At 42.0% G+C, this 21,670-nt stretch overlaps 1 protein-coding gene across 15 annotated transcripts in view; it reads right to left on the bottom strand.

Moving 5' to 3' along the window:
• Window positions 1-21,670, bottom strand: part of ADGRL3 (adhesion G protein-coupled receptor L3) — a 494,343-nt gene that overhangs the window by 191,087 nt on the left and 281,586 nt on the right. For all 15 annotated transcript variants that reach the window (XM_036381490.2, XM_054514770.1, XM_036381492.1 and 12 more), the window contains one exon: window positions 20,335-20,444. In XM_036381490.2, the coding sequence (XP_036237383.1) occupies window positions 20,335-20,444 (110 nt within the window). The remainder of the gene's footprint in view (window positions 1-20,334; window positions 20,445-21,670) is intronic.

Here is a 21,670-nt window from a genome sequence, read left to right as displayed (position 1 = left end):
GCACTGTTTTCAGGTGTAGGCTTGCAAACTGGCCAAGCCCTTCCTGGTGACAGCCTCCCCATGGATCTGACTCTGTGACTGAATTCATCAAGCAGCAGAGGAGTAAAGTGTAAGAAATGCCCCTCTGTGTCCCGCAGAGGAAGCAACATCAAAAGCTGTTTATCTTCCTTTGAGAGCTGTGCCTGGCCTCAGTCTTTCCAAAGTTAAACTCCCAAAACAGGCTGCACTTTGGAAAGCTATCATTTTAAAACTGGTGCACAACACAGCTGCTCCTCTTTCACACAAGTCAGATCCCAAGAGGAGTGTCTACAGCACAGACCATGGCCTAAGGCCCCATTGCCTTCTGGTCACACTTCAACCCTCCATGATGCTGGCAAAGGCTCAGAAGCTGCTCACCCCAGCACCCTGTGGTCAGGGCAGCTGTCTTTGCATGAACCTGCTGCTGGTGCCCATCCCACGAGCAGGGATAGCCAAGGAGATGACAGCTTCATCTCCACCAGCATTGTTACCACCAGTGAACCACTGTCAATGAGGTCTGAGGCAGCTGGGGATGGGAACATGGACACTGCTCATTGGGCACCAAATACAGGCAAACAGCAGGGGGTTGGAGCCACAGCCCCCCTACAAATGGTCCACGGCTGTCACCATCCTTTCTGTCTCTAACAGCAGAGCACCAGGGCATTTGGTGTTCCTAATGATGATCTTTCTCCCCCATTTCTGATGTCTGCACAGCAGAAGGCAAGGTAAAACAAAACTGGAAGCAGATTTGCATGTTCATACTTGCTGTAGAGCTACACCAGACTGGCAGATGCCATACTGGGAGAGGAAACATGCCTCATAGCCACTATCAGAGCTGCACCAGTTTGCAGTGGCTCTGAATAAAGGCCTTACTGTTTCCTTTCCTAGCAATGCCAGCAGAGGCCAAGGATCTCAAAGATGTCACCTTTAAAAACACACAGACCAGAACCACAAGAAAGTGGAAAGCACAACAGCAAGAGCTGGAGTTCAGGATCACTGAGAGACCACACTGGGGTGGCATTCACTGCAGGGAAGAGCAAAATGAGATGTTTAGGTGCTTAAGGAAAATAAATGCCAAGATAGGCAGGCACCAGTGGGGCACAGTTATGCCCTTTGTTGTGTTCTCAGCTTTCCCTGAGCACGACTGCAAGGGCAGCCTAATGCGGTGAGGCGTGTGACATGCACACAATGGCTTCAGAGTCACAAGACCCTCCACTCTGAATTTCCCTACTTATAACAGCAGGAATCTACCCATTAGATTATACAAAAAGTCATGTAGTGTAAGCATGCTGTGGGGACGGAGATAAAAATTAACACCAAACTGCCTCCCCATCCTCCTTGCCACCCCTGCTTCTCCCAAGAGACAGTGAGATGCAGTTCCTTCCAGGAAAGGGTTAAGCAGCTCTGCAAAGCACATCTTGCCTCCCCTGTTGGTATTTGGTGTGCAGAGAGGACTCCAGCTCTCAGCAGTGCAGTCCTTGGGGAGGTGCCCCAGGTGTGGCTCCACACTCCGGTTTTTGTTGCTTTCTTTGTTAATAAATCTAAAGGGGACTTTGGGTTTTTGTATGCAACACGGGCTTTACAGAGCAGGTCAGGGAAAGCTCCTGCTCACAAAGTCGAGAGTGGAAAACGGCACTGCTGCACACAGTATCATCACACCTGGGACCTGAGTGTGGAGAATGCTGAGCTTGTTGACTGTAATCGCAATTTTGCTTTGTTTTCCAACCTTTAGCCACAAAACAGCTACGCTTCACAGAAGGAAAACTGAGATGGAAAAGAGAGGCCATCAGGTTACGGCATAACTGGGCTTCCTCCTGGACCATCAGTATTCATCTAGGTCACACCCAGTCAACACAGAGTTTGCAATCATGACCTTCTCTGGAAATTATAGCTTTGCTTCCCTGCTAAAATGTTTTATCCAGCAATGATTTTGCAGCTCCATGAAGCATTCCTGATTAGATTTTCAACACTGTTACACATGAGGTCTCTTGTACAGAACAGTATCCACAGAGAAAATGGGAGGATCGCCATTCAGCAGTTTTCACTGCACATTTCAAAGAAAACAGAAAGAGAAAAAATCATATTAATATATAAAAAATAATTTTGAAGTGCTTGGAAACTCTTTAAAGACATTCCCACAAGTTCATTTAAGCAAACACATGTACAAATGAAGCTTTTTTAAGAGGAAAAGTATCTCCTAGCACCACACACACTCAGTAACTATAACCACAATTAAAATCATCTTTAGCACCATCATACGGTATTGCTCTGCAGTTTTAGGGCAAACAAAGAAGGAACAGAAAGTTTTCAACTATTCCAATATTAGAATTGGAGATGGAAAGATGCAAACTAAAAATTAGTTCATGTCCTCTACTGGACATTTTAAAGACAACAGGGGAAGAGAGGAGGAAAGAGATACATTATGACTAAACTAATCTAAACAGGAATAATGTGGAGCCTATTTATTAGGTTTTCTAAAAGTCATATCCAGCAGACAGAGGAATGTAAAGTGAGATCTCATATCCGGGGAACAGAAATGCAGTCTGGAGCACCAACATCACACTGTAAAGCAAAGACAATGTTTCTTCCAAAATCCAACACAATGGAGTCAGGTCATCAGCAATAAGAAAACAGGACTGATGAACAGCCCTGCAGGTCTTGCCTTTCCCTCCCTACACCTCATATTGCAACACTCCCACACTAAGAATGAAACATCTACGTGTCACTGGTCCATATGTCCCACAGAATTACAGAGAGCTTGCCCTTCCTTAGAAGGATATATGGCAAGTATTCCTCATTGGTATCAATGAGTTCCATTTTTTGCAGGGAGGATTAGGATCAAGGATTAGGTCTTCTGGATTAAAGAGATAGTGTGTTCAAAAATTCTAATAATTACAACTGAACCTTAAACTGAAAATTTTCTTTTTTTTTTTTTTTTTTGGTAATCATCAGTTCCCTTTGCAAAGCTTACATGCCAAGCTTGCTATTTTTCTCACTCATCTTTTTGCAATTACGCAGTTGCCTGAGCAGCCAGGAATAGTGCAGGCAGCAGGCAGTGTCCACTGCAAAGCACCTCGAGCAGGATAAGCATCAGACATGGCTGCATTAATCCACTCCTGCAGACTAAGCCTTGCAGAGACATCACCAAGTTTTTAAAAACACTTAACTCCTTCTGTGTGCCCAGCCCTAAATATTCCCAGCTTTTAGATCAATTGCATGTCGCAGGGACACACAACAGAGTATGTGGATTTCCAGCAATTCCTTGGTATCAATTTTTAAGTCCAGGTCAGTTAGGTTTGGGGTCTGGCAGGCCATGATGTTGGAAAAGCTCTGCCATCAGGTACTGGGCTGCTAAGAAAACTTCATCTCTGAACAAACTGATTGGGCAACTCCCTGAGAAACTAAACAAAATTTTGTTTGGATTTAAGCTAAAAATATGGCTACAAGTAGTGCCAAAATTCTGTTTTCTGCTCCATCCCCACTTCAAAAACCTGCCCAAATGGCCCAATGGGAGCATCCACTGGTCCAAAATTCAGGACCACATAATGGATTCTGATTCTTTCTCAACTAGAAAGATAAGTGAGTGAAGCCAAGTTTCTCTGTGTGACGTCCAGAGTATCACCCAGTTTGCCATGCTTTCTTAGAGCTGCCACACACCACCACAGAACCGTCTCCACTGCAGCACTGGGTGAAGAGAGACATCAGCCTGCTGCTACATTTTAATTAATTTACGGAAGAATTTATGGGTTTTTTTTTCAAATAGTCTTAGTCTCTTGTTTGCGAGCAAGAGATATTTGCATTTTTCATTTCTTTAAATGGAACAAGGCATGTACATAATAAAACCTAAAATCAAAGGGGAAAAAAAAAAACAGAACCCTGCAACATTAATTTTCTGTTAGGCTCCTCCAATTCAACATTATTGTAGCACATTGTCTTTGGAGCTTTAATGCCTGCAACTTTTATAGACCAAACCAAATCACTCTTATTTTGCTTGAAAGAAAACCTGCAGTCTGTGAAAAGAAGGCTCTAATTGACTTATTTTGCCTTATGAAAAACTATGTCCCCAAATTCTTTATGCAGTAAATTGAATTTTTAAACTGATGTTTATCATATGTGCAATTGTTTCCACAAATGAATTTTTAAACAATGATACTGGACAGACCATGCAGGCAGAGAGCTTGCCTGATGTTTTTAAAAGTAATGGTTGCAGTAAAAATGTCAGTTTGAAAAGGAAGTAACAATTTTGTCTTCCCCTGCTAATTACATAGGTTGGAAAATTGTGTTAGGACATTCATTTATGGCCAGTGTTAATCAGGAGTCATACAGCTGTAGGTCAGAGCAATTATGTGCATTTAGAAGTAAGTCCATCATTTGTGCATATGATTTTTCTTTGTTAGTTAAGAACAGTTTTGCAGTGAATATATACTGCTAGCCTCCAATAAAAGCATAGTTCTCCTTATTTTTAGATCCATTACACACACACACACACACAATTCATTCTGGGAATGTCTGAAATTCAGCACGGCAGGCTGTATTTAGAAACAGAAGTTGTTCTCAGTTTGATGCTTTCTTACTGATCGTTAACTACCCCACAGCTGGCAATGAAATCAAGCCCCCAGTTGTCTTTTAAATGCAATAAACATATAACTGGGTCAAATTATTGCTGTGAATCATCTTTAGCCACTTTTGCATCGTGTAATTTAATAGGCATTTGTAGAAGAGCTGACACTACCACTCTCTTCTCATTCAATATTGGACAATTTAATTGGCTACCTATTTGACTTCAGGCAAACACTGACATAAACCAGACAAACTCTCGCCTCTTGACCCTATTGATTGACCAAAGACAAACACACCATTGGTACCACAAAAGCCATGTGAGCACTAACTTAGGCTAATTCTGCATTCCTGAGAGGGGTCACATTTTGGGACTCTCTACTGGTGTGATTAGAAAAAGGTGGTTAAAAAAAAAAAAGTTTAAGTTGACCGATTAATTGTAAATCCTATGCTCTACAAGCCAATATCCTCCTGGCATGTTCCAGGAGAACCTCTGCTCCTGAAATGTGAGGTCACCTGCAAAGAACAGCATTTGGGTTTAAAAGGCTGAAGCTTGTAAAGCTACAGTCACAGCTGTGCAGGTATATTTATGATAGAGTAAGCGGGAATGTGAGAAATGAAGTGGAAAGAATAAAAGAGGAGATGAGAGGTGAATTTTCAATAAAAACCTCCCTGAATTCAGGCAGAGGGAAAGGATAGTGATAAATAATCTCTCTGGAGATAGCACTCATCTTGACACTACTTAATGGTATCCATGCACCTAATTTCCATGGACAGTGATATCATGAGAAAGACTGCAAACCTTGAGTACCTGGGGCTCCTTCCCACACATCCTGAGTTCCAATGAGACTGTCATCCTGCTCAAGATTTATGCAGCCCACAAACTGCATGGCAAAGAGAGCCAATGCCACATTAAATGCAGTAACTCAGCGCTGGGCCAAAAGGATCACAGGAAGGATGATGACAAGTTGGAGTGAAGAAGGAGAAGGTTGCATCTCTTGTGCATCTTCAAGCAGCACAATTTGGGTAGCAGGAGGTGCAACTCTTGCCAAGGTGGCCCTCAGTACCTAAGTCTGTCTTTTCTTATCCTGAGCTCCAGAGGGGGAAAAAAAAAAATAATCCCTTAGGCCTTGCATAACTGTCACCACACTCCCACACAGGACCCACAAGGCATCAAATCCTACTTTAAAAAAGGCTGTTGCATTGGAAACTTTTTACATACAGATCTGGGCACAATACAAGGAGTTTGTCCCATATCAGCAAAGAGCACTGCAGAATTCCTCTAGTTTAGTTTGATAAAAGTGACATAAAGTTGATTTCTTCCCATTAAAATAAATATCAAGAGTACAGCTTAAAAAAAACTTCTTGGTTAACTTTAGAGCTTTGTTTTGATTTATTTATTTTCTTTGCCTGAAGAGAAGGTTGTGCAAATGCTGCACTGTTAAGGAAAAGAAGTCCAAACTTTACATAAGGGCTTTTTGCCCAGTGTCTCTTGGCATGCTTCCTTGAGTCTGAGATTGCTTTGTATGTTGAAGTATTACAGAGTAAGATAACACTGTGTTATCAAGGCACTAAGGAAGGGCTTTGCACTAAAGAAATTCAGCCAAAATTCCTTTTCAAGGAGAGCAGAGACCGCTTTTGAATAAGCACTAAATTCAGCAGGGGAATAAGTAATATGATTGGTTTTAAAGACACAGAAATGAGTATTTTGCTGTGTTATGAATTTTAAGTGAGAATTTTAAAACACCAGAGCAAGAAAATACACGCTTTCTACCCACAGTTTCAGCCAAGATGATGTAGCAATTTTATAAATCAGAAAATAAACAAATTATTGTGATTCTATTTTTGAATGGCTACTATCACAAAATACCTCTGGCTCATTTGTTCTGGCAATGTGTCTAGATTCTGCATCATAAACAGCAAATGTTTTTGTAGCAAATTGTGTAAGAGCAATGAAGATTTTTAAATGGACTTTTCTCCACCAAATTAGGCACCAATCCTGCAGATGCTTACACAGTTTGTTTCCAGATAAGGCATGCACATAGAATTTTATATCTATAGCAAAAATAGACACAAGCTGAAGGGAATATAGTTTCCAAGACTTTGGGTACAATTTCTGAGGAGTGCTACAGTTCATCCGGACTGCTCTTCAAGAGCCAGGCTTTTAGCTCCAAAAGCCTTTCACCTGCTGTATTTAGAGCAATTATTTCAGTCTCTAAAACAAGGCAATGCAACAAATGGAGATTAAAAGAAAAACTGAAGCAATACACAGTATTTTCTGCAAAGCCAGGTATCTGACAAAGCACTCATCAACATCATTATGATATACCTTGATCTCAGGCTACAGCCAGTTCTTTGCAGCAACATTGCACAAACTTCTTGAAACTTCAAGTAAGAAATTTTGCAGAAATTCCCTGTCCCAAGGACCCTTAGGAAAGCCTGATAGATAGCTGTGCTGCAAACACAAATTTCACCCTTGCCCAGACAGGTGCAGCTCCCAGCAAGCTGAGAAAGAGTAGGGTCCTCTTACACCGGAACTGGTGTTTGCACACAGTTTTCCATCGTGCAATATTTCACGGTCTTCGTTTTTTGGTTATTAAAATAGGATGTTATCCAACAAGTGGAGGGGAAGACAAGGTCAGGGATTTGGTTCCCATCTCAGAAGTGGCAGCTAAAGCTGCTGAGCAGCATGTGTTTCTTGTTTGAAACGTATCACTTATTCTTATAAACAATAATATATACCATCTGTTGCAGCCATTCATAATTGATAAGATTTGGGCTGTGTTTGACTGCAAAAACCCATTTCCACATGAGTGTAGATGTTCAGATGAAAAAGTGTTGCAAAGCAATTTGTTTGAGCTTTCTTACCACACATAACACCAACAATGTCCAACTGTCTCCAGGCACTCACATGGGGCTCTGGAAATCCCATTTATCATTTCACTGGGAAGCATCACCATCTTCCCATGGCAAAAGTGGTTTATCTTCAGCTGGAATGGCCATCTAGAGTTCGACTGTTCAACCACTTCAGGGCTGACCAAAAAACCAAAGCATAATATTAAGGGCATTATCCAAATGCTTCCTAAACATTGACAGGCTTGGGGTATCAAGCACCCCTCCAGGAAGCCTCCTCCAGTGCTGGACCTTCTCAGTAAAGAAATGTTTCCTAATGCCAAGACTAAGCTTCCTCAGGCAGAGTTTGAACCATTCCAATGTGTCCTATCACTGGATGCCAGGGAGCAGAGCTCAGCACCTCCCTCTACCACATCCTTTCCTCAGGAATCTATAGAGAGCAACGAGGCTGTCACTTGAACTCTTTTTCTCCAAACTGGACAAATCCAAAGTTCTCAGCGGCTCCTCACAGGAGCAATCTTCCATCCCTTTCACTGCTCCTTTGGAAGCATTAGAGCACCTTAACATCCTTTTTATATTGTGGGGTCCAGAACTGCACACAGGACTCAAGGTTAGTACAGTGGAATAATCACCTTTTTTGTTCGGCTGGTTATACTGTGTTTGATGCACCCCAGGATGGGGATTGTCCTCTGGGATGCCAGGGCACTCTGCTGGCTCACACTGAGCTGTTGTCAACCCTCATTCCCAGATCCCCTTCTGCAGAGCTGCCACTCCCCCACACCAGGCGAAGAACCCAGCAATTGTTCTTGTCCCAAATTTTGCCCCATTGCCTGATGCTCCAATCTATCTGTACTCCCTCTGCAATGCCTCTCATCACTCAAGAGATTTAAAAGCAACTCCCAGTCTGGGATCATCAGCAAACTTGCTAATAGTGCATTCCCATCCTATATCCAGATCTTTGATCCACTAGGTAAATGACCTTGCCATAGAAGAATACCAAATTATTTAAACAGGGATCTGCCTATGTGAACCCAGGCTGACTGTGCCTGGCAACTAGACTATTCTTTAAATGCCTGTCAATAGTACCCCACTACGATCTACTTCATAACTCTCCAGGAACTGGGGTTAGACTAACAGTCCTTCTTATAAATTGGAATAACACTGGCTACCTTCAAGTCAGCAGGGACCTCCCCAGATATTTGGTAAATGATCAAGAGGGGTCTTGCCATAACATCTGCTAGTTCCATCAGCACTCTGGGATGATTTCCACCAGGCACCGTAGACTTGTCAACATTTGGCTGATGCAGCTGGTCCCTCACAGTTTCACAAAAGGAAAGTCACTGCTCCCACACATTTATGGTCCTCCATCTGAAAGGACAGGCAGCCCAAGGCCTACCAGAATTATTAAAGAATTAGGGAACAAAACCCAAATAACATTGAATGCCTCCACTTTTTCTTTATCTCCATTAGAGGGGTGATCACCTTAAACAAGTATCACTCCCAGTGTTTTCTTTAGACCTTCTCTTGCTATTAAAGTACTTTTTAAAAAGCTTTGTGTTACCTGCCACAACACTGGCTAGTTTCAACTCTGATTGAGACTTGGCCTTTCCTGTCTTTTCCCTGCATGCCCAAACCACAGCTCTGTGACCTTCCTTTTACCAAGGAAAAATGTGAAGGATTGTTTTTGTGTACTCTAGAACTGGTTTGAGACTTTGTTCGCCACTTAATTTCATTTCTGAGACAAGATGGCAGAACAGACCACTCCTCTTCGAGAAAGAAACACTTTTCCTTTTCTCTGGAAATCTCTCCATATTATCATCACCGCACCACAAATTTCTCCCAAATGTGAAGGCTCATATTCATGCTGTTTAATAAGCAAGACTGCACTGATTTAAATACTGTCCAGTTTCCTCTCTGCATCCAAATTCCCTCCAACTCAACAAGAAAACTCCCAAGTGTTTCCTTGGGCTCTCATCAAAGGCGTGTGCTGAAAGACAACTACTATGCCTCTATTAAGACTGTTAAAAAAAAAATCAGAAAATACAGTCCAAAACTTAAGACATTAGTTTAACTTAAACATGACAATTGAATCAGGTCATATTTTTAATGGATTCTATTAGAAACACTGACTTTTTGTTTTCAAAGTACCAGCCACAGAATGTAGATTTGTCACTTTCTGGTAATTACTAATATCCTCCCCCACCAGAGTCATCTGGAACATATTTAATTATTGACTTCATTGGAAATGTACATGGCACATGCTCACTCTTCTGAGTAAGTCTTTAAATGGACAAAGGCCTATTTGTTTCTCCTCTGAAACCCCAGCCCGAGCACATAAAGGACCCCCCAAATTAGGCTTCTGTTAGTTGCATGCACCACATATAAGATGCAAACACACAAGCTGACATCCATCAAACCTTTAAGCACATGCCTGGCTGGGAGTGTCCCGGTGGTGCCAATGGGAAAGGCCGAGTGAAACCAGGGGTACAACTGTGCCTTGTACAAAACACCCACGTGGCAAGTTTATCCCTGCTTTACAGCTTGTGCCACTGCATCTCATGCCATGGTCTGCATCAGAGCTGGCTCAGGTGTGCCCGGGGGATAGGAGCATCTTTTCTCTCTGCTGCATTTTAGTAGCTGCTGCCTCCACACCTTCAGCTCCATACTGATTACTGACTGAAAGCCTTTCCTGTTTCAGGCACTGCCAAACCCGAGTGTAAATACACAAAGCAGCAGCAGGATACAAATGTGATTATATCGAAGCAGGACTCATTTCAGCCTGTGATAAGGAAAAGACCACCAGTAGAGATACAGTGTAATTTCATACCAAAGAGAGCCACTAGCCACTCCATTCTGCTCTCCCACATGAGGCTAGACTATGAAACTCATTTATCTTACAATTTCAATGTTTTGAGCCACGTCTTACTAATAAAAAAATATCTCCAACACCATCTATTTATTGTTTCCTGATTTTTCTTCTCAAAGTCAAATACTCAAGCTCAAGTCTGCATTTGCTCCATGGACTTTACATTCCTTCCACCCCTTCAGTTTTGCTGCAGACACGTGGAACATCTTTTAGGGCTGCATTCAGAATAGCACTTAAATGCACAATTTGCTGCTTTAAATAGTAACATAGGTGGAATGATGCCAGAGTGTTTCCTATACAGACATTAAAGGTAGATTTCCAGGGAAGCTCAGCTTTCATTAGGGCACCTAAATATAATAGACTCATTTTCAAAATCCCAAGAGCACAATAGTTCCTGTTCTGTTTAGTAGAACCATTATTTTGCAGATCTGAACATCTGAGGTTTTTGGAAGCTTTCAGGTGCGTGAGTGTGCATCTGTGTGGTCCTGCAAGCCATTGTAAGGGATGAAATGGAAAAATGTGAGATTATTAATTTTTAAAGAAATAAAAAGGACAAGGCCCCGACGCTGCCTCTCCTGGGATAAAAAGAAAGGACTCAGCTGGATTACATGGTGACATGCCAGCCCCAGCTGCACCAGCATGTGCACTCCAGCAAAGGACAAGACAATAGTTCCACTCACAGACACTGTTCAAGACACACAAGAGAGAAGAGAAAAAATACCCAAAAACCCAAAAAAACAAACCAGAGTTAATGAGGTGCAGCTGAATAATACCTTCATAAAAGCAGAGAGAGAAACCAGGTAGACGTCATCTGCAAGGTAAATTAAAATTATACATCTCTGAGGATTATCAGTGAAAATTGAGATCTGGAAGGGAATTTGCTTTTGATATTGGAAGGGATAAATACCCACTGTAAATCTTTTTATGTGGGCTTGCAGAGCGGAACAGAGAAATTAAAGATAAATGAGATTAAGGCATTTTTTAAAACTACATTAGACATTTTTAAGTTACCCATGGAGTGAAAAAGGACTTTGGAGGAGGAGATTAGTTTAGGCCCTCAGCAATACATTCATCTGTGAAATCAATTGGAATAAATCTTTTTTAATCTGAATTGGTCATCATTCACCTCCCCACCCCCTCACCCTGCCCACCTCCCCCCCCCCCCAAAAAAAAAAAGAAAAAAAATAAATAAAAAGACACACCTCGAAAGCCCTTTAGAACATTTCTGCATAGTCTGGCAATCAGCCCAGGTAAATGACATGCCATGACTACTTTTAGATAAGAAACCTCTGGAAAAAAGTTGCAGGATTTTGTTTGGTGTTTTGTTTTCAAAAGGATACCCTGGGGAAGGCCCTTTTACCTTAGTCTTGACAATTCCTCCAATTTTACTCCTTCTGGAAACAGAAGCTAAAAAAATCAAATACTATGCAGGTCTATGTTTGTCTCCTTTGCCAGAGTTGAGGTGCATACAACCACAGTGGTTTCATGCAGGCTGATATTGTTAAGAGTTGACTGGAAATGTTGTTAGGAAGAAAAGTGGAGGAAATGAGGGAAAGAAGTAATACATTCAGATGTATTTGGCTCTCTTCCTGGGAGCCCTTTTAATATAAAGAAACTCAACGAAGTTGTATTTTTAGATCTGGAAAGATGCGTTTTCGTCTTTCACACACTAAAGGGATTTGCCTTAATATACTCAAATTTCCCCCCTCCCTCCTCCTCCCTCATGTGCTAGAAGAAATGAACTTCAATCCTCAACTTAGCCACTGGATACATATATTCTGTTCTCCCTGTTGGCCAGAATAAAACCCAATAAATGTATTTCATTTCTTTTGTGGATTTATAATAGCACCTGGCAAGGATGGTCTTAATCTCCTTACACTGCTTGCACCAATGAAAGAAACCTTTGCAATACTTCTTGTAAGAGAAATTAAAGGAAAATAGGAATAAAACCTGGAAATATAAATATTATTTCCATGAAGATCTGTTATAAAATATATGAAATCCATATCAATATCTCCAGAGGGTGCTTGGCATAATACCACAATTTCGGCAATGGCTTATTAAAAACAGAAAGAAATATATATTTCCCTAAATGATGACAGAGTTGTTCAGAGACAATTGGGAAGTGTGGGTTCATGTTTAGGCAGCAAATTGGTGGCAAATATCCACAAGTGTCACGTCAGAAAGAATTGAAAAACACAGCTTGGTATAGATGACTTAAAGCCAGTGGGGTTCTTCCCACTGGTGCTCCAGAAAAGCGTTTGCAGAGGTCAGGCTGCTATGTTTTGTCAGCATCTTTATTAAGGTACAAATCTATTTCAAGCACAGATCTATTTCAGACACTACAAAGATGCTTCACTATTTAGATAAGGAACCATCAGCTGAGAAGGTGGGAGGACTGCAGCCTATTACTTTATTGAAGAATATCCCATATTTTCCTTCTTCTTTCTATGCAGTATTGACTACAGTTCCCCTTTTGGCTGAGACAATATCAGTTATTTACTATGCTAGAAATGGGTGTGACAAAGATGAGTTTCTTGAAAAAAAGCTAATGAATTCAGCCAGCCTCAGGCTATGAGGAACCTGACCCAAAGTTTGCTGACACTGAAAGAAAGTTTCCCTGCAGCTGAATGACCTCTGATTCAGACTGAAAGGCCAAAGGCAGTCAGGCAACAGATTTAAAGATTTTAAGCACCTTTTAGTTTAAATTATTAGAATCAAACCAAACCCATACCCATACACTTTCTCACTAAAAATTCAGCTGCTATGGGTCAGTATTGAAAAGGAATAAATAGTGCATAGAAGTCACACAAGGAATTAAATTACCCTCTTACATTCATAATCTTCATAAAACAACTTATACTACGCATCACAGTTTTCCACCTTCAACTTCCATAATAAACCAATTATAGAGGCCCTCAGGAGAACTGACAGGGCTCTATATCAAGAAAAACAGCCTATGTGAGAAACACATAACAGACCTACACTAAATTCTTTGACTTATTTAAGGTCTGGGTCTCCACACTGCAAATTTTCTGAGAGTGAGATGATGGTGGGGAGAGATGTGAATTTTGCCTCTTGTGCTCTACCACAGAAACCTTTTTATATTCTTTAAAAAAAAGAACCAAAACAATTTCTCCCAGCTGTACAAGCTTCAAAATATAATAAAAATATCAACAAATGTGCAATCAAGCATCATCTGAGAAGTTCATAGGTTGCTCAGGATGTACCACACTCCAGCTCTCATCCACTGCAGCATCTCAGACCTAAAGGAGATGAGCACAGCACTGTGGTGACTTTCCTGATAAAGAGAGCTTGTGCAACTCCCAAGACATATGGGAGCAAAACCTGCTGTTCATGGAGATTTCCAGAACCACTGCATGTTTTAAAGACAGAATGCATCGGAGCATGGAGGCATTTCAAAGCTTCAAGCCTAGAACTAGGGAGCGGTGAGCTGGTTCAGGAGGCAATCAGCTAAACACTCAGGAGAGAGCAAGGGAAAAAAATTACTTTCCACACAAAGGCTCATGCTGGCATGGGTGGAAGACATGAAGAAGTGTCCCACTACCTAGAGGAAAGGACAGAGATGACAGGAGCCAGCAGGAGCTGGCTTTTCATGGAAGCATGCTGGAACTCAGAGATGCACCAGGTAGTGATGGCCTTCCTACTATGGAGATTGCCTAACATGTATCTAACTTATCCCCACAAGAAAATCCATTATGTTCCTGCTGACAGCACACCTTCAAACCAGTCTGTATTACAGACACACTGGAAACCATCCAACTTCCTTATTTTAAGCCAAACTCATCTCATATTTAAAAACTAACCACGTTGCCATTTATTTGTAAGTGTGCCTTACAAAAATGCTCATTCCTTGTATTAGGCTACTTCAAGTTTTCAAATACCTTTATTTCCCCAGCTCTTAGCTTTCCTTCCGTTCTTGAACATTGTGCATGCAACTATTCAGATAGGTCAGCCTGCAGGTTTGCAAAGGCCCATAATATCAGGTTATTTTAACTAAGAGTGCTTTTCAGTGGGCTGTTGTGCAGGTGCACTCTCCCCACAAACACCCAGTAAAAGAAGACTGATAAGGGAAGCAACATATTTTTTATTTCTGCCTCTCTAGATTAAAATAATAATAATAATAAAGAAGCTAGCAAGCAAAGCTGGGAATTTCAGTAAGTACAAAAAAAATAGGCTTTTTTGACTGCAATGCCAGGAAACTGTAAGCATTGGAAGAAAGGCAATTTGTCAGCAGGAGACAAAGATTCACTGCTCAGAAATAATCATAATGGATAGTTATGTCTGCTATTGGGTTTTTGGTTTGGGGCTTTTCTTGTTTGTTTTTTCTTTGGTTTTACTTATTCTTCCCAACCCATGCACAAAAATAATATATTTAACAAATAAAACAAAGGAGGCCTGGCTTCAGGAGGGAATTCACTCATTACTGGCCAAAATGCCAACAGTCAGGCTTAATCCCTTGGGAACATTTGCCATTTTCCCTGCTGGGCCTTGAGGGACCAAATTCTCTTGGGAGAAAACAGAAACAAAGCAAACATAAAAACCCAGGGCAAAAGAAAACAGAGAAGCTGCAAGTCCATTCGTTTAACAAAACACAGCACTGCTCTCAGTGGGCAAACACTGCTTCTCTACCGATGGAGAAGGCAGCAAGAAAACACAGAGGGAAAGCCTAGAGGCCACATAATGGCCTTACAGCACTCCAGAAATAATTAAGAACTGTATTCTTGGGAAAAGTGGTCTCATTAAACTGTTTTCAGATTGCAATTTTGTCCCATCTTCCCCCTTCTCTCTCCCTTTCTACCAGCAATCTTAGAGCAACGAAAATATCAGTTTGCTTTCCAGTGCTTGTATTCTCTTAAAAATGTCATTATTCAATTATCTGTCTATTCACTGGCCCTAAGGTCCAGCAGAGCAGATATTGTGTGCCTTCATTTAATGTTTTTAAATGCACTTCAGTCCACTTGTGATACAATAAAACTTTATTGAATTCTGTTCCCACATCACACTTACCATCCCTCACTTTTATTGATACGTGAGCCCATCTACTCTTCTATCAGCAATAAAAGGAATATTTCTAGCAAGGCTATGACCTTTTCTTCCATCACTACAGCAACTGGGAAATGTGATTTCAGGTTCCATATTTAAAAAGAAAAAAAGTCCTAAGAAAAGAAAGGATAAAATATGCTCATGTGCTGTGGTTTTTTTGTTGGGTTTTTTTTTTCTCTCCCTTCCTCTTCGTAGTATTAAAGAAGAAGGAAATTCTCTGTAAGCACCAGAGATGTGTGGTGCCTTCACATTAGCTCACACAGAAAGAAACAGAATGGAAAGAACAATTCATCCTTCCCTCGAAGCCATGAGCATTTTTCCCTGGCAAGAAACATCCCTTTGAACAGATCTCCCCAATGTTAAAAGCTGATGGAAGGCTGGTGGCCTGGGTGTGAGGCAGGTTATCATCACAGTGGGATATGCCATGCCTGAGGCACCCTCCTGCTGCTGCCATCCTTTCCACCAATGCAGCAATGGGCTTGTCCTCATTGAGTCACCACCCTTTTGGCACTTTGCCCTATCCTATAGCTTAAATTTTCCAGTTCCCTGTTTAAGAAACAGGCTGCTTCTGAAGGACAACAGTGCACAAGTTGTTCTGTGACCTCCAAAACCTAGAGCCTAAAGGAACTGGGAGCTCAGGATAAACTGAAGGTAAATCTGACTCAGATACACCTAAATCCTCTTTTCAACACTGTGCTGGATCCTTGGGAGCCTGGCAAGGTTGTCTCTACAGAGAAATGAACAGAAGAAAGCATTCCAAAATACCTCTGGTGCTTTCAACTCATATCATTTTCAAAACCCAAATAAAAACTAAATGCAGACAATCCCTAAATTTCAGTCTAAGCCAGTGGGCAATAGCTGCTTGCATGCTGGAATTTGCCCCCTCTTCAGATCTGGACATGCTACCCATGAAGGGCAGTGCCATTGCCATGTCCTACAGAGCACATGTGCTTGAGAGAGAAAAGGGAGCCTCAGCTGGGCTGTTCACTCCATTCCTCCTTCTCCAAAATACCTCCAGAACTGCTAAAACATGGATGGCTTGAGTGTCACGTACATACAGAGGCAGCATTAGCAAAACCAAAGGGTGGGTTTGGGTTTCTTGTGTTATTGATAGAAAATGTGTCTGATGAGAGTGACAACCAGCTGGGTAGCTCTCCCAACATCACCACTCCTGCAAAACGGGGCTCTCTTGCTGCCCACTGGTCTCATGTACAGCTTTGGACAAACCACTCCTCTGCTTTCTGTGCTGGCTCATGGGTAAAACAGGAAGGCCTTTAGCACATTACAAAGGTGAAATAAGAAAAATTTTACTCCTAGATGTACTGGCACCATGACAACAGGATTGTACAAGCACCAGAAGATGATAGTGAAGTGTTTCTGCAATGAGAGTGTTGACCTAGCTTTACAAAACCACCTCTGCCACTGCTGTTCCCATTACCCATTTAACTCAGCTCTGTAAAGGGAGAAGGGCAGAGGGAAGGAATGCAGCAGGAAACAACAGAGAGCTGGATCAAGGGGACCCTCACCATATCAGGTTTCTCATACTCACACACAGCACAAAACAGCTCAGTCACCTCTCCACAATGAAACATGTCCACAGCTCTGGCAATGGCCGACTGCAGGTTTGCAGTAGTATACATTCAGTTGAAAACCATGGAAAATCTCTCTTGGTCAGTAATTACTAAAAGCAAATTCAATTTAAGAAAACTGGAGTAGTAAATTAAGTATTTCAGAAGAAAAGGGGCAGTACCTAAGCAAGTGTTAAGAGAAATACCACATGCTAAGGCCTGCTTTGAGAAAGACAAAATTACTTGGATGATTTTTTTCTGATACCAAAAAAACAGGACAACTGATACCACTGAAGCTTAACAAATTAGGTCTGCTATCTTTTTACCTGCTGATATCACCTACTTTTCACTGTCAGAGGGCAACCTAAGAAGCCCAGGTGTCCTGGAATGACTGTCCATTCTAGTAGAAGGCTGCTGCTAACCAATAAAGCAACTACAGGATCAGGGATATATGAGGAGAGGACTGGGCTATCTGCATAATCATCTCTCATCTTGTCCACATGGTGAGAGTAACTGCAGGCTCATAAAACTCTCCTTGTCAGGGGTACCTAGTGAACACACAGGAATGCAGCGTGTGGGGTAATGTCAAGGAGATTTTACAATATATGAGCTACTTCATAGAGGACACTTGGATTTCCCCCATCTGAGAGGTAAGGGGGATGCTTTCCTCCAGAAAATGATATGAGCTAGTGGTGAAAGAGTTAATAAATAAAGAATAAAATCTCAAGAGAAACAGACTAATGAATGGAGTTTTAAATCTTCCATATTTTTTTCTTTGGGGGAGCATACACACTAGCACTATACTGAGCACAAGTGCCTAAGATCAGTCCTAACAACATCTGATAAGGATGACTCCCAAACCCTCTCCTCTTGAGATGCACACCCTCCCTTCTGCTGCTCAGCCAACACTTGGGTAAACCCACTCTCTGTCCATAAAGAATAATTTGAAACTGTGAGAATAACCCACCCAACCAGACAAAGGCAAGCTGGAATTGCACACAAGTACAACTGCCTGCTGAAATATTAATTCCTTTATGATGCAACTGAGGTGCTCCTTTAGCAGATGGCCATATGGCAGACCCCACCACTCCCCAAAGGCTGGCTGCACAGGGGCTGAGGCATGTGGGCTCAGTGACAAGAACTGACCTCTGACAGTCAGGGCAGAAAAGAAAGAACAGATTTCATCCACCAGGCGTGGCTTTGGTCCAGACATGCCTTTGCTGACCTGCTTGCCCAGATCTGACACCTTCCCCATCAATTGGGTGACTTCTACTTATGGGACACCTGTGGGGTCCAGGTGGGGAACATCTATCTACAAAGTTCATCTGACCATTCTGAGGGAAGAAATAGAGGCAGCAACAAAGCCAGGCAGAGACTGAGGCAGGAAAAGAATAAAATGGAGCTCTAGGTTTCCCATTCCATGTCAGCACACGAAGGGACACAGTTTGCCTAAACAACCTAGCCCACTGGTGCTACACTGAATAACAATACATGAAGATTTGACCCAAAATTTCCTACAACAACAACCTCAGAAGACTGGACCCTATTTCACCATGTGCCTGCCCTTTGTCTTCCCCCCCTAACTCTACTTGCAGAGGCCTCATATTTGATTCATAAAGAAGTGGAGGAAGCAGCCATCAAAGCTCCTACCTTAATTGCAAAAGCAGCATGTCAGTTGTCATCCTTCTCCTCCCTACATTCAGATCATTAAAGAACACTCAATCCCTACTGTACATTTATTACTGAGCAACCTCTCACAAGAGTTATGCTACTTCTTATACACAGGGTCAATTAACACTTTGGGGTATAATACTGACATACTGCCTTTCTCACAAGGCACCACTATTCCTCTTTGTTTTATGTGCAACAAAGGCTGTGGAGGGGTACCAGGTAATGACTACTGCTTTACCAGCCCAGTCTCTGGAGGGAACAGCATACCCTCATGAAAATCATAAATCACAGGGAAATACAACCTGCTGTGATAAGTTGAAACCAATCTTCCCTAACCCCTTCCATGCACAGCGTTGCTTCTGAAATGAAAAGCCTCATTTAGAGTGGAATAACTCTAAACTATAATTTGGAGTATATTCTGCTTCATAGGGTAGATCCTAAGCCCTGATGTCAATCTTTCCATGAGTTTAATAGCTCACCCCATAAAAAGTATTCCATCGCCGCATTTAGAAGCTTCACAGTTTTGTTTAGAAAAATCAAATATGGACACACTAAGACTGCTGCCAGCAGAGTATCCGAGTCCCTCAACAGAAAGGTCCCCTTTACTCAGAGAGGTGGTCCTGGAGTTTCACAGAAACCAAAGAGCACACAGTCTTTCCAGGCTGTGGCAGCAGGCAGGTGGCCACCTCCTGCCTGGGGGATGGGGACCACCCCAGGGGCTGTAAGCTCTGGTTTCCCCTCTGGACAGGGTGCCTGCCCTTGCTCAGCCACGGCTGCTCTCCTGCAGCCCATGCTTGAGGCAACAAAGATGGTCTCAGTCCTCGAGCCAAACTCTGATGCCTCCTGCTGCTCTCTCAGTACAACACTGTGGGTTGAAAGCATACACTGCCATACCTGCTTTATTAGTTTGAGAGGTGTGCTACAATAAGCTTTGGCCTGCTCAAACAGAAAACCTGGAAATGGTGCTGTTATTCATCACTCAGCTCTCTACCTCTGCTAATAAAAAGTGCACTTCTCGTATTATCATTGCCATTTCCTTCTTCAGGTACACCCTTTTTGGCAGTAGGGCCTTATCTGCATGTAACAAATTTGGTTTCTACAGAAAGCAAATTCTGAGCTACACAACTTTTTGTAGCTCTGAATTTCCCACTTGGCACATATTGCTGTCATCTCAGGTGACTGGCTTTCTACCCTCAAAAATTCAGTCTAAATGGCTTGCCTGTAATTTGCCTTTGTAACTTTGGAAGCTTATAAATTAGTATTTTTCTACCATGAAACATCAAATTACCCAAAACAATAGCTTCCTACCTCCTTGGTGACACAATACTGTATTTAAGGCACTTATCAAATGCCACCAATTACATGGACATAGGTCAGTCAAAGCACACTGCTGTATGAGTACAAGCATAAACCTCTGCAAAGAGAAGCTGTAAGCCAGCAATAGTGCTTCAGTCCTCTGGTCTGCTTTCTCTAATGGGGTTTCCCAAGTGTTTTCCAAAAGATGATATGTCACTGTTATGCTGTACAACACGGGAGACATTATTAGGATATTTTTAACCTAAGCACAAACCTGACACAGAGAACCATTTTTCATATCTTATCAGCTCAGTCTCATATGATGCACATGGGCTGCTTTACTCTCCCTTGAGCAACAAGGGACAAGCTCAAGGCTGTCCCAACCTCCACAATAAATCTCTACTGAAATAACAAGTGCAAATATATCAGGATACATACTGTAAGGGACACACTCATACTGCACTTCCAGGTACTTGTACGTCCCAGGGCACGGGTCTGGAAACACATCGGGGCCGGCAACAACCGCACACTGGGTCCGATTACTGCATCTGGAAAGCAACAGAGATGAGAGTCAGAAAACAGACCAGACAGAAGAACAGGTCAAGAAGCTGAGTGACCCCTGCAGTGTAAAAAGATGCAGGAGTCGGGACTCCAGCATCCCCTGGGGAAGCTCAGCAGTGATCACGCAGAGGCTGATGGCAAACACCGACATCTTCATCAGCTTATTATCAAAAGAGAAGAGGCATGGTGGCACAACCCTTCCCCTCCAGGAGGTATTTCTTTAATACCAGCATCCTCACAAATAAAATGCAAGGACTAAACCAACAACAGCAGCAAAAATAATCATTGCATGTTTTATAGCAGACATAACAATATGTTTTGCAACATTTTTATAAAGTGTTCTCACAAAACCAGTTATCTTGTATAACACTCCTTAAGCCAAAGCAAAGACTAGAAACAGCAACACTTGAGTGGGAGGGAAAAAAAAAATCACCAAATAAGCTGTCTAAAAACCAAAACAATGTTTTCATACAAGTCCTGTTAGAGAAACTTCCCAGACTGATCATTCACAAGACAACACCCTTGCATTAGGCACAAATGGCTAAGCTTTATTCCATCATTCTGCCCAGCATGGATGCACCCCCTGAAATGAGGTACTTTTTCCAAAAAGCTTGTTCTCCATGAAGAAGTCACAGAAGGAACAGACCCTGCCTGCTGCAGTGAGTATCTTTCAGCTTAAGAGCACGCACACAGAGGTTGGGTTCTGCAAGATGCTATTCTTGAGGCATATACAGGTGCATGGGTGACTGACTTGTGCATGTGTAGAAATCACATTTGCCTCTGATTTCATGGGATGGGACAAACACCTCTAATGTACAATTGGTGATGCAAACAGTGATTCTACAGAGAAAAATAATCTGCTTCTTTGTTTGTTTAAATAAAAAAATATTAAAGAAAAAGAGAGAGATATTATTAGTCTTTGATTTTTCTGCTTTTGCATGCCAGAAAGAGACCTCCTAAGGGCTAGACCACTGCATCTATTTTCTTAAGGATTCTGCCTCCTCTGACATGAAATGGGACCCCTGACCCTGCTGCTCTCCTGGCAGAAACTGTAACATCCAGGACAGAATTCATTTAGGTCTGCAGTGGAAATGCTTTGCTTTTACCTGAAGCTAAAGTTTGTCAGCCTTAATGCGGATTTTATTTGAGCCTGTAAATTAAAATTGATTCATTAGCAATTGCCTTGAGCTCCATAACTTCTTTAATTTTATGG

The sequence above is a fragment of the Molothrus ater genome, chromosome 4 (assembly GCF_012460135.2).
Source record: "Molothrus ater isolate BHLD 08-10-18 breed brown headed cowbird chromosome 4, BPBGC_Mater_1.1, whole genome shotgun sequence".
NCBI classification, from domain to species: Eukaryota; Metazoa; Chordata; class Aves; order Passeriformes; family Icteridae; genus Molothrus; species Molothrus ater.
The sequence above is the reverse complement of the archived record's forward strand: the minus strand, read 5'-3'. Positions and strand labels throughout refer to the sequence as shown.